The sequence below is a fragment of the Mastacembelus armatus genome, chromosome 7, assembly GCF_900324485.2.
Source record: "Mastacembelus armatus chromosome 7, fMasArm1.2, whole genome shotgun sequence".
Taxonomy (NCBI): domain Eukaryota; kingdom Metazoa; phylum Chordata; class Actinopteri; order Synbranchiformes; family Mastacembelidae; genus Mastacembelus; species Mastacembelus armatus.
In genome coordinates, this window is record NC_046639.1 from 4,424,785 (window position 1) to 4,438,163 (window position 13,379).

Here is a 13,379-nt window from a genome sequence, read left to right on the forward strand (position 1 = left end):
AATCTCAAACATCAGTTAGAAAAGACTGGATATTTATACTGGCTTCAAAAACATATCCATGAATCCTTATTTCAGATTAGTAACACAGAAACATTAGTTTTTAACAGTATTGTTTATTCCTGTCTCATTTCAAAAAGAAATGTGCACCCATCTTAAAAAAAAAACAAAAAAACACATGGTTTGGCTGTGAACCATCGTCTTTAAGAAAGTCATTTATGGCATTTCAGAGCATCTCCTCTGTGTAACATCAGCCACAGTTCTTACACAGCTGACAATCAAGAAATAGAATTACATTTCACCATTGCAGACAGACAGATTAACCAAAGTTTAGACCTCAGCATAAGCAACCCCAAAGCACGAAGTGTGGTTGATCTAAGTCAGTCAGATCTTGCCAGGATCCTCTTTTAGGGTGACGGTTCTGTTGAAGACGAGCTGTAGTGAAAGAAAGATCAGTTACAGTTTCAAACCAGAATAGCTGTAACAAATAAACTTTCTAACATGAACTAAAAACAAAACCTTTTATCAGTGACTATATGGGCTGTCGTCCAATACTGTTTCAGAGTCATTTCATCTGACTGTACCTTGTCTGCAGTGCTGTCAGGGTCCAGGGAGAAATAGCCAACTCTTTCAAACTGGAACTTATCATAAACATTTGCTCCCTTGACTGAGGTATCCACTAAGGCACTGCTGATCACTTGAAGGGAATTCTGTACCACAAAAAGAAGAAATGCATTAAACTTTCAAATACAGTAATTAATCCAAACAGGCTTCCTGTCACTGAGGCCAGAGGTACTCACAGGGTTGATGTCACTGAGGAATCCATTAGGCACTTCAGATGGATCCTCTGGATGTTTGTGCAGAAATCTACAAGAACAGTGACAGGTTTTGGTCAAGGAAGTTTTTGATGTTGGAGTGTTAGTCATGAACAACAGTGATGGTTTGTGACTTACAGTCTCTCATATAGGCGCATTTCACACACCAGCGGCTGGCTGACCCAGTGGATGAAGGCCTTTGGTTTCTCTGCAGTCTCAGAACTGCAACAGGTCACCTCTAATTCCACCACTTTACCCTGAGCATCCTGGAGGCAAAGTAGAAGAGGAAAATGACATGTCCGTACATAAAATATTACACTAAGATCATATGTAGAGGTACAGAAGTCTGCTTCTGCTAGCAAGAAAAAAAACTATTAAAGTTACGATAAAAACAGAATCCTAAGTAAAAAAAATGACAGTGAATATATATATATTTTAAATCAAGACAAACTTTTCTTTAGGTTTAATTTTAGTGGATCAGTATGGAAGTAAAACATTCACAGAGGGAAGCAAACACTGCTAAAAGTGTAAACCAAGATCATATGTTTTGTTAATATCTTCCTGTAATAAGGTGCAGAAAAAACTATTGTAAATTATGAATATTTATAAAGCATCTTTCTCTCCCATGATGTGAACAGGTATAGTTAATACCTTGATGGGATTGCTTAAATCTGGGCACAGCTTAAAGAATTCAGACATACAGATTTTAGAGAACTGTTGATGTTTTAAATCCAAACACACACCTGCTTCTAATATAATGTTTTACAGAGGGAAAATTGAAAAACTTTGATATAAACATGCTCAAAATTGATGTTTCACATACACCAAGGGACAATTAACACAGGTACAAATGATATGAGTTAAGATCTTTTTTATTTAATTTTACCATGTCTTTAAGAGCTGCTGAGTGAAGCTACTTACTTTGATGACCTTCTGAACAGAGATGACATACCCAGCATGCCTCAGACCTACAGGCTGTTCTGGGGTCAGACGCTTGTAGCCCTTCTCCATCACCTGCAAACAAAAAGAATCCATCATGTGTGCAACCCAACCCCCCCCCGAAAAAAAACCAACAGACTGTACAAAGAAAGCTGGTCACTTATACTATAAAAGTATTTATTGTTTTTCTCTAACCTCTCTGAAGTCGCTCTGTTCAATGAAGATTGTACGTGTAAAAGAAACTGTGTGGCTGCCTTTGGCCTCGTTGGCAGGGAAGTCTGGTACACGTACATCGGACTGAGCACGAGGAAGAGGACGAGAGCAGAAAGATTCAGCTCAAGTGATGTTACATATGTAAATGACAGTATATATAGAGAGCGTATAACAAGTCATGTGCAAACCTTTGAGCTCTCAGGAAGGTTAGTTATAGTGACTTTGAGTGGTTCCAGCACAGCCATGGCTCGAGGTGCAGTGTCATTAAGCACATCCCTCACACAGGACTCCAGCAGGTGGGGCTCTGTTGTTGTCTGGGAAACTGTGACTCCAACCTGCCAACAAAGGTAATGCATTATTGCCAGTATAAGTCTTAGTCTGTACTCTTACATTTAATTTCTGGTTCCTCCATCCTCTCATTCATCCTCCCATTGATTCTGCATACCCGTGCACAAAAGTTGTTAATTGCCTCTGGGGGAAAACCTCTTCTTCTCAGCGCAGTCAGAGTGAAGAGCCGAGGATCATCCCAGTCCCTGTAATGAGAAGAGACAACAGATTCTATGTAGCATGACAACAGCACATGTATACTGTATCTGCTTTAAAGCTAAAGAGAGGACATGGTACCAAAGATAAGAAAACAGTGGTGGAAGGAATTTTGGCACCCACAGTCACCCCCAGCAACTTATCTAGAAATAATTCATGTGTTTTATTCATGTTTTGATGCCAGCATTGGTCTTTATGTTTTGGATATTCTGATGTTGCACACAGTGCATTTTACGTGTGTATGTGTGTGTGTGTGTAAGAGAGGCAGAGAAACAGGCTGTGTGGGTACAAATTACATTGTGTGTATATAGCTTGTGTGTACACACCCCCACCCCACTCCCATTACCCTACTGCCCCCCACAGGATTTGATCTGATACTGACTCAGTGAACAAATCTAATTCATCCATGTTTATAACCCAGCAATTACAGTCGATTCAATTACAGATAGTTTATTCTTCTCAATTTGTATCTGTTATAGTGTAATATAATGCATAATTAAAATGAACTAACAGAATGGAAACTATTACCAATAAGAAATGTTAGTGTACCTGACAACGCCGGTCTCCACCAGTTTGATGATTTTCCTCTTGGACACAACAGTATAGGTGAGGTTTAGGCGCCCATATTCCCACTGAACAGGGCAGTACACATCTAGAGCGTTACACAGCCAGTAATAGGACGAACGTCTGAGAGATAATTACCAGAAAAAACAGAAACAAAGTGAATATCAACAGTGCCATCATACTGTAGGTGTCAAACAGAGGTTAAGATACAGCTGAGTGAATAAAAAATTAACAATTCAAGAATACCTAGCCTGAAACTCTTTAGTACACAGTGAGTGTGTGATGTTTTCAATAGAGTCACACAGACAGTGGGTGTAGTCATAAGTAGGGTAGATGCACCTGCAGAGAAAAGTAACAAGTCTAACTGAAACGCAGCTTCTTGTAAGAAAGATAATATATTTCAATGAACCTATATATAGGAACAACAACAGCTCAGGGTATCGCACCATTCGTCTCCTGTTCGATGATGAGGTGTGTATTTGATTCGGTATGCCACAGGGTCCATCTTCCCATCCTCCATGACCATCTTCATCCTGAGTGTAGCTTCTCCCTCCGCAAACAGGCCCTTCTTCATCCTCTCAAACAACACTAAAGACTCTTCAATGGGTCGATCTCTCCAGGGAGACGGAGGAGCATTGTGGCCCTTCAGTTCCTCCACCTTCTGGTGGCACACATATGCATGACCCCTGAAGGAAGACAAATGAATGAAACATCATTTAATGACTTGTACACCCTGATCAACACAGACACATAGTTTCTACACTGACCTGCGAATAAGATCCACAGCGAGGTCGTAAAGCTGCTGAAAGTTGTCTGATGCATGTGTGACAGCATAGGGTTTGTAACCTGTGAAATCCAGTAACGTTGGTAAGAAACTAACAAAGCTTTTCATTACATCAAAAAAAAAAAAAAAAAAAAAAGTTAATCAAACTCACCAAGCCATTCCACCATATCCTTGATGGCAGTGAAGTATTTTTCCTCCTCCTTCTCTGGATTTGTGTCATCATACCTCAAGAAGCAAATTCCGTTGTTTGCCTACACGAAAAGAGAAGGTTTATAGAAAACACCTTCACAAAAAGGGATTAAACAAAATATGTGGTGGTCAAATATGAGGAAAGGTTTTGTACCTTTGCATAACCAAAATTGAAGTTAATAGCTTTGGCATGGCCAATGTGAAGGATACCATTGGGCTCCGGAGGAAAACGGGTACGTATCTAAATGAATTCAGAAATGGGAAAGATAAAAATTAACAACCACAATCATTTTCAAGTTGTCTAGTTAAACTAGGGGTGCAACCACAATTGGTTTCCCTCTCAATGAATCTCCCATTTGTTTCCAAGCTAAATAATTTGCTTTTTTGGTTAATAAAATGTCAACAATGGCAGTTAGCATGTCAGGCTCCTATTTGGTGTTTGAGGACAAAGAACAAGAGCAAATCCTTTGAACTGAGCAGCTGGAACCAGGAGAATATACAGTATATCTGCTTCTAAGTGACTTAAATGAATAAATTGTTAATATAGTTACTGATGAATTATCTGTTCTTTGGTTATTCAATAAAACAACTACCCAGTTCATCTCTAGTTTGTACCTGTCCACCAGTGATCTCCAGGTGCTTTTTAAGCAAGGACATAGTGTTTGGTGTGACCACATAGCCCTCGGTTTTATAGTTCTCACCTGAATAAAGGTAAACAAGGAAGAAAGACAAACACCCTCATTTAAAAAACACTTTAAATTGCTTTAGTGGTAAAGCATGAAGGAGGAGCACAATAATCATAGATGTCACTACATCTAATTGGTTAGGTGCTTCTTTCTGACCTGATTTATGGAACTTCAGCGCCTCGCCCCTGAGCTGCTCCATTAGTGACTTCCCCTCCCCAGTCATCGGCTCTCCTAAACATCCACAACCACAAACTTAAAAACAATCACACCTGACAAACAGTTAAAGTCATCAGGTCTGCTGTCAGCTTTGCCTGCTCACCATTCGCAGCCACCTCCTCTTTCTTCACCTTCAACTCATTCTCTGCAACTTTAGCTTTCTGGGGCTGCTAAATGATTAGATATTAAGTACAGACCAAACCATTCAGAATGAAGTAATTAAAATAACAGTTTGACATTTTGGACAATATGCTTATTTTATTTTCATTTTGAAAGTTAGATGAGAAAATGATCCATGAAGACCATTCTCATGCATGTCCTTGAAAAATGAACATACAACCAAAAGCTGATAAATGTGGAAAGAGCTAGCCAGCCTCTGTGAAAAAGTAGAAAAATCCATGTAATGTGTGGTGTATTTATTAATTTATTTCCTCAAAATGTCAAACTATTCCTTTAAATATGATGAACTGCATTACTTTAGGTTTCTTCTCCAGGTCTGCCTCTGTCTTGGGTCCTAAGAGGTGCAGAACCTTTAACATCAAAACCACAGTTAGTTAGGGTTCACAACCAGAACAATCTAATGAAAACCGAAAAAAAAAAAAATCACAACACACCTGCATGTCCACCTCATTTTTGATGACCTTTCCATCAGCCCATTTTAGGGCGGAACGCGCTTCTCCTACAACAGGCACACAAGCTCAGTGAGACATCCTGTCCATCTATTAGACTATAATGGTTTAAAAAAAATATTTAACTAGCTAAATGTGAGGTCATACCCATTAGCAGTCCCATATTGAAACGGTACCTCTCCTTTAACAACTGTTCTTTGTGCTTCTTAATCACAGACTCCACCTGCACAACAATACACTGTCACTGAACACAACATGGCCAGTAAAGCCTGTAAAACTACACCTGCATACTTCAGTGTGGGATCAGTGTGGGTTTATGCACTTACAGCATCTTCAATCTGCTCTGGTGTTATGACCACACCCACTCCACATGCTTCTTCAAACTCCTTCTGATTAATGGGGTCATGAGGATGACTCTTCACAAAGTCCAAAGCAGCTGCAAAGAGATGCAGAGCAAGCCATTTACAGATATCATTTTATCAAGTGATTCTGGCCCACAACCTGTCTCATTCATATGGACACATTTCAGACTCTCACTCATTCTGCTTTTTTAAACGTCCGCAGGAGTTTCTAAATTAGAAACCTTCATAAATTGCATTCTTTGTTCTTTCACAACATCAAGTGATTCATTGAACTTGTGTCACAGCTGAATTTGGGTGTGCCAGACAGTTTTGTAGACACATTGAAGGTGAGCAGTGGTAAGCAAGTGAATGCAATAGACTGCTTTCTTGTGTTAGGGATCAATCTGGAAATTACTTTTAAGAAATGATTTTTTTTTTTTTATCATTTAAGTTTCTTTTTTGTTAAATGTCCTTAAATTTTGTTCATGATTACCATTTTTGGTATCCCAGTAGTAGTCAGATCTTTTCCTTGATTTAAAACATAGTTCAATGTACAATTCAATGTACAAGTAAAATTCATGCCTTCAACACGTTATTTAGGTAAAAGTACACAAGTTTTAAACATAGAATCAAATATACTTTAAGAACTGAAAGTAAAATGACTCATTATTAGGACTCATTTGTTTTTACAATTATACAATATATTATTGGATTATAATTTTATATGCACGTTGCCCAGGGAACAAAAACTCTAATCTTGTCTTAACCTATAAAATTAGGTATTATGTATTCAGAATTTTGAAAAATAACTAGTAACCACACTGTTAGAAAATTTTAGTGGGGGAGTAAAAGTACAACTTAGAATAAACTGAAAATACCATATGCAAGTAAAGTACAAGTACCTGAAAATTAAGTGAAAAGTGAAAAATAAGCACTTATGTAAAAAAAAATTACCTGCCAGCTGCAGCTCTGTGCAGATTTTGCACTGAGCTATACTGTGTGAAAGGAAAGCCAGGCGTTTGGTGTCTTTAAGGCGAGATGCCATGCTGTACAGCAGTGTACCCATAGCTTTGTCCACTCCTGATTCCCCATTGATATTCTGGACCTATTTAAATCAGTGAGAAAAGAGGAGGATTTGTTTACTTGTTCAAAATGTGAGTATTAATGGCTAATGAACTTTGTTAAATAATAAACTACTATCTATTTATCAAAATCTAGTCACTATTCCTTTATATTAACCCAGGGAGCAAACTATTGCTGGATTACTCTGAGAGGCAGCAGGTAAGAAAGTTGTTGGGTCTTTACTGACCCAAAAACTGTACTCCCTAATACTGGCACCCAAACAGTGTCACACTTGTTGGTCTTGTCTGTCGCGATAATCCTGATCCCGATTGAAGTGGTTCTTCTAGACCAGCAGAGTTGGTGTGTCGCTCATGAGACCCCGCCCACCTATGTTAAGTCCACCCCTGGGCCTGATCAAATTTGTTACCGAAAAAAGAAAATTGAAAAAAAAAAAAACATATATAATAAAATATAACATGAAAAATATGTATGTAGTTGAAAAGTGAAATTACCTTTGAATTGAAAAACTTTACAGACATTTATTTTGAACTTACTTTGCTATTTCTTCTACAAGATCAATATTTTAGCTTTGAATTTCAAAGTTAAGGTCTTTTAGATGCAACTTTCTTTATATATATATATATATATATATATATATAAATATAAAAAACCCAATTTTGCTCCATAACCACGGCAGTGGTGAGCAGACTGTCACTGCCGTGGTTTGTCAATCAGCCCTGTTGCAACAACTACAGGAACAACTACTCAAAGTTATGGAAAACGTTTTAAAGGACATGGGTTATACTACATGATACCAGTTTTATGAACGGATCACATGGAAACAGGAGGTGAATGAGCTAAAGGGCTGAATGTCAGGTTTCACAGCTGTCTCTATCTACCACGTCCCCAAGCATGTTGAACTATACCTGAGTAATTGCGTCCCTCAGGGCAGAGCTCAGAGCATCATTCTTCAGCGTTTCTTTCGCTTTCTGCTCACTAAGCCCGATGGAAGTGAAAAGTGTCAAAGTATCCGCCATTTTCCCACCGTATTCACCGGCCACAGCGAAGCCACGCCACTATCTACTGCACAGGGAGAGAACGGAAGCACGACTTCCTGTACGGCGAAAAGAAATGATGTGCAGAATGTTAACCAATCGGACACGAGAGACAGTCGCGTATTGACCAATCGTGAATTAAGGTGCTTGAAGTTCCCGCCCCTGTAAGAGCGCAAACCAATCAGCGATTATGTTGACATCAATGACAGAGGGACTGCCGGAATTTAGGTAATGTTGCATCATCTTGATGTTTGACTAATTTCAGATATAAAGCCGCTGATTAACATGAAAGAAACCTAAACATAATACCTTTCTCCTGAAATATGTGCTGCTTTCCAACGCCGTGTAGGGTTTTTGTTGTCCATCAGAACTCCGCGAAAGTTATCTGCACTGGTTTCTGCCAAACTACGAGGAAATTGTAGCTCTCCGTCAAATCACTGTAAGTTACTTGGTCACTCTGCGACGAGTTTTATTTGGTGATAACGTAGGGTTGATTATTAAAACAGTTATGGCCAAACATGCGGTGTTAAAGGGACCAACGATATGGAGATCTCTGCCTTGTGCAAAGTCAGAACTGCGTCTGGACCTCACTCTTGCCTGTGGACAATCTTTCCGGTAGGTTAGTTAGACTCAGTAAGAGCATTCAACAAAAAGTGCTGCAGAGAACAGTTTTGATCATTGGTGCATTTTTCATTAACATGCATCTCAAACCACAGCTGGAGAGAAACTGCAGAGGGCCACTGGACTGGAGTGATGGGAGGGCGAGTGTGGACTCTGACCCAGACAGATGACACCCTATTGTATTACATTTATCCAAACCAAGACATGCAAATAGAGGGAAAGGAGCCAGGGGCTCTGAAGAAGGAAGATGAGGAGCCAGTGGCTGTGACCTCAGTCCAGGACAGAGATGACACAGAGGAGGCAGAAAGGATGCTGAGAGATTACTTCCAGCTGAATGTGAACTTTGCAGATCTGTGTATGTCCTGGGGAGCAGCAGATCCCCACTTCAAGCGTATTGCAGACACATTCAAAGGTCAGTGTGTGTGTGTTGATGCATGTATAATAGTACATATTACAGAGTAGTTACTGATGTGCCTTGCATGATGTAGTTTGGTCTTTCGGCAGGTGTGCGAATGCTGCGGCAGGACCCCACAGAATGTCTGTTCTCTATCATTTGCACCATTAACAACAACATCACTCGTGTCCAGAGCATGGTGGAGAAACTGTGTAAGGCTCTGGGCACTCCACTGTGCCAGCTGGATCAAACATCATACTATGATTTTCCTTCCCTGTCTGCTCTTGCAGGTGCTCTTCTTTTACCACAAATTCCTGTTCATAATCTTGTCAATACTAGTATCTGGGCTCCAGGGTTTCTATCTGTGTCAGGGACCTGGGACTCTTGAGTCCCCAGTGATATTGGTTATCTCGTCAGTTTTTCTAACGGTGTTAATGGGTCAGTGGGAGAAAATCCAGCCAGGAACCTACGATTTGTTTCATTGCAAGTGTAGTAATATTTTAAACATAAGTCACCACAAGCAAAACAAAATCAGCCCAAAGCCATAATGCATAAAAGAATCCATGCAACATCTCTTAATAACAAGAAAATATCTCATAACATTAAAAACAAGTAAGACAATTGTAACAATACACTGAGGAAACCGCCATACCTTTCCACTTTAGTAATATAAAAACAGTAAGAAGGGGCAGTAAGTAAGTTATTTTGATTAACCATTTGATGAATTAGCCACTGAAATGTTCCTATCCAATAAGAAAAGTGTGAATGCAAAAGTACAGAATTTTCAAGCAGAAAAGGTCTACATATTATCATCATTGTGTGTTTTGTACATTGTATTCGGCAGACAGTACTGTAGAGGAACGTCTTAGGGGTCTTGGTTTTGGATACAGGGCTCGGTTCCTGCAGCAGAGCTCTAAGCAGATTCTGGACACCCATGGGCTCCAGTGGCTTGATGGTCTACGCAGTGTCTCATATCTGCAGGCGCGTGAAGCTCTGTGTACTCTGCCTGGTGTGGGGAACAAGGTACAGCACCTTCTTATTAGCAGTTTTGAAATGAACTGTATTTGGACTAACGTGTAATAAAGACTTTGTGTCACACTGTAGGTGGCAGACTGTGCATGTCTGATGTCCCTGGATAAGGCAGAAGCTGTACCCATCGACACACACATGTGGCAGATTGCTAAGCGTGACTACAATTTTACTGATAACAAGAAACAAAAGACCATCACAGATCAACTTTACCGGGAAATTGGTCAGTATTCAAGCACCTCACCCATTTCAAGTGATTGTAAACATACTACATTTGTTCTCCATAGTGCTTAACACAATGCCTGACGTTATATTCCTACACAGGAGATTTTTTTCGAAATCTGTGGGGTCCTTATGCTGGCTGGGCACAAGCAGTAAGTGTTATTTTATCCTTCTACATCTGCTGCACAGTTGTATCACATCTATTTTACACTGTTTGTGCTATAATTACACTGCCTTTTCTTCTTTTAGGTGTTGTTCTGTGCTGACCTCAAGAGGTTCCAAAAGCTAAAAGAAATGCCAAACCTGAAGCAGCCAAAAAAAGAGGAAGATAACGTAGAAGATGAGAGTAGCATGTAAGACTAAGACAGAAGGATCTAGAACTGTCAAACACTAATAAGCAAAGTTGTCATGGCACAAGAACAAAAAAATGTTTTTTAAGAATGTTTGAGGTAAACATTGTATGAGATAAACAATCTTCCAAGATCAAGATCAAATTACATCACCATGCATTTTTCATAAACACTGGCAATTCAGCTTCATTTAAAAATAGACTAAATTCAAATTTATACATCTGTTTTCAGGAATGTGGTACAAGGTATTGCTGTAAAAAGCTTCTCAGATTTTTTGTTTTCATGGGTTTTTGAAGTTTTGATGTAGCCTCTTCTATGTGTACTTTCCTGTGAGATCACTACCAGAAATGCATCACACTGGACTTCTTTTACAATAAAGGGAAAATACATATTTTGTGTATGTGCTTGGAAAGAAAATATTAATGCAGTCCTGAAACCCAGAAAACATTTCTTGATGTATTGGTCATCACCTCTGCTAAATTTTGCCAGAAGTAGCCCCAAGGTGGCAGTATGCATTAGGAGAGTTTCCACTGCAAGATATTATCACATAGTGGACCATTTGCAGTAGTCAGCTTTTTTTCTAATTTTGAGAACAAGTTGCAGTCTTTTCCTGAGTGAATACCCAGGCCCCTGTTTCCTGTTACATCATGTACCAAGATATTATGGCTTATCTGTGCATGTATGAAAAGGTCATAGGATGCCAAAAGGGTGCATCTTCCATCTATTCCCTGTATTAAAATAGTCTGCTGTGGATCCTACCATGCTGTTTGGCTGAGAGCCTGTGTGGTGCCTGTATGTTTATCTATAGGCATGCATTGACTGTGTCAGCTGGTCTTTTTAAGCAGGGACTGCAGTTATTTGCTGTCACTGCCTGGGGCTAGTGTGACTGTCTTTGCTTATGGCAATGACTGAGCAATATTTCAGTTTTTCTAAAATATATTAAGTGACTAAAATGTGGTGACAGCACATGATAGACGAAGCTGATTCTTGTTATAATCAGAGGAAAATTTTCCAATGTGAAGACATAAAGGAGTAGTTGCATCATGCACATAGTTGATGCATCTGTGTGCTTGTATGTGCATGTATTGCATCCATGCAAGTGTTTCATTTGTGGAAGAGTGTGCAGCCATGTGAGTTAATATATGAGTCATTCCAGTTGAGCTGGACAAAGCTGAGGCCCAGCTTTAGGGCAAAGTCATACTGAAGAACAAAAAACTCAGAGTACCAATAGAGCTGAGTGAACAGGAAAATTATTAAAAAACAAGATGGTGCAATAGGTGAAAGTGTGCTTGAGGTAGAGACACAAATTTTAAAGAAAATGTTGTGTGTATGCAATTTGCCACTGAAACACCACTGCAGTGGCCTGTGCATTATATAAGAGATGGGTCTCCACTTGTTTCTGCCCTCAGGAAATGTTTCTTTGAAAAGATGACATCTCCCAACGTGCCTCCTTTCTGTAAGAGGTCATCGCTGCTTCCTACACACACTAGGGGGTGCCACTCTTGTAGCTCCAGCAAAAGGGTAAAAGGGAAAGGCCTCTGCTTCCAGATGTGCATCTGCAAGATTGTTAAGAAGATTTCTTAGCCTCTGGGTGACAGCATTTGAAATTTTGATTTTTAAATTTTTTTTTTTGTAGTGGTGAATTTAATATTGTCAAATATCACTGTGAATTCAGCATTAAAATATATTATATTCCTGCACACAGATGCAGAATTGAAAAGAAAATCTAATATATAGCCATATAGCAAACATGGTCATTGATTCCAACAATGCCTATAATGGCCTAGTACACCCTTTGGTAATAAAACAAATGCTATGCCAATACTGTATAAATTGTATATTATATTATGATGCTTGTAATTATTCTGTACATTGTGCAAATCAAGTAGATACAATACTGCATATTATTTTGTTTTAATATAAGGTGCTTGCATACATGATTATTGGGATTATTAGGAATGTGTGTACATGTATGTAGGATAGTGCTAATAATAAGAGTATAGTATACATATATAAGTATACATCTCTGACGATTGAGAACTTTATAGTTTTACTAATATAAGCAGATGTTTATGTTGAACCCTAATAGCGATAAACTTAAAAAAATATATTATATACTACTTAACTTTATTTTTAAAAGATTATTATTTTTTCATATTCAGGCTCTGTGAGTCCAAAAATGGTCTCCATGCACGTCTTCTACTTAAAATGATGGATGTTATTATTCTTGAATAGTAACAGATGTATTATATAACAGAATTTGAAACAATACCTAAGATGGTTAAAATTTATAGAGACTTGTGTTGATTCATCTTAGATGTGGTGAAACCCAATTCTGCTGAAGGCAGTCATTGGGGATAGATGGGGGAGGCAGTCCCCTCAGTCTGATTTTGGGGCCCAAAGCTGGGGAGATTATTCTTCGGTGTCTAGACAACCGTAGGTAGAAGGGGAAAGCCACAGAAAAAAAGATGTGGCAGGGCTATTTTAGATCTTAAGCTTTTTTGACTGTAGATAGAAGAATAAAGAAGAAAAATACAAGATCTTGGCTGTTTTTAATGAAAGAGGTTTATTGTGTGGAGTAAATACAGTCTACTATATGATAGGACCTCTTCTTGACTGGCAATGATTAAGGTTCAAAGGCTTATAGACTGGGGGAAGCAGCAGTTTCATCTACTCCAGTGTTAAATTTCCGAGCTCCTACCAAGATCAATTCAAGTAACTAAGTGAAAT

The 13,379-nt window shown here is 38.9% G+C and overlaps 2 protein-coding genes across 6 annotated transcripts; one reads left to right on the plus strand and one right to left on the minus strand.

Annotated features, from left to right (window-relative positions):
- Positions 1-194: 194 nt before the first annotated feature.
- On the minus strand, positions 195-8,097 carry qars1 (glutaminyl-tRNA synthetase 1). 2 transcript variants are annotated; one of them, XM_026332855.1, is made up of 23 exons: positions 7,905-8,097; positions 6,871-7,021; positions 5,902-6,011; positions 5,723-5,798; positions 5,561-5,625; positions 5,423-5,476; positions 5,050-5,116; positions 4,887-4,961; positions 4,660-4,745; positions 4,199-4,285; positions 4,007-4,106; positions 3,839-3,917; positions 3,518-3,757; positions 3,318-3,410; positions 3,057-3,194; positions 2,410-2,497; positions 2,153-2,299; positions 1,947-2,048; positions 1,734-1,826; positions 951-1,078; positions 798-864; positions 582-707; positions 195-432 (listed from the first exon to the last, which is right to left on the minus strand). In XM_026332855.1, the coding sequence occupies exons 1-23, from the start codon at positions 8,013-8,015 to the stop codon at positions 382-384; spliced, it is 2,334 nt and encodes a 777-aa protein (XP_026188640.1). In that variant the 5' UTR covers positions 8,016-8,097; the 3' UTR covers positions 195-381. The 2 variants fall into 2 exon arrangements, with proteins under 2 accessions (XP_026188640.1, XP_026188641.1); XM_026332856.2 differs by having other exon boundaries at positions 5,050-5,113; positions 7,905-8,096.
- A 115-nt stretch (positions 8,098-8,212) lies between these two features.
- On the plus strand, positions 8,213-11,040 carry ogg1 (8-oxoguanine DNA glycosylase). 4 transcript variants are annotated; one of them, XM_026332860.1, is made up of 8 exons: positions 8,216-8,472; positions 8,566-8,648; positions 8,750-9,066; positions 9,159-9,338; positions 9,893-10,071; positions 10,153-10,300; positions 10,402-10,451; positions 10,549-11,040. In XM_026332860.1, exons 3-8 carry the CDS (start codon positions 8,787-8,789, stop codon positions 10,654-10,656), a joined length of 945 nt encoding a protein of 314 aa, XP_026188645.1. In that variant the 5' UTR covers positions 8,216-8,472; positions 8,566-8,648; positions 8,750-8,786; the 3' UTR covers positions 10,657-11,040. The 4 variants fall into 4 exon arrangements, with proteins under 4 accessions (XP_026188646.1, XP_026188645.1, XP_026188643.1 ...); XM_026332859.2 differs by having other exon boundaries at positions 8,218-8,648; positions 8,750-8,870; positions 8,952-9,066; XM_026332858.1 differs by having other exon boundaries at positions 8,216-8,648.
- The last annotated feature ends 2,339 nt before the right edge of the window (positions 11,041-13,379 follow it).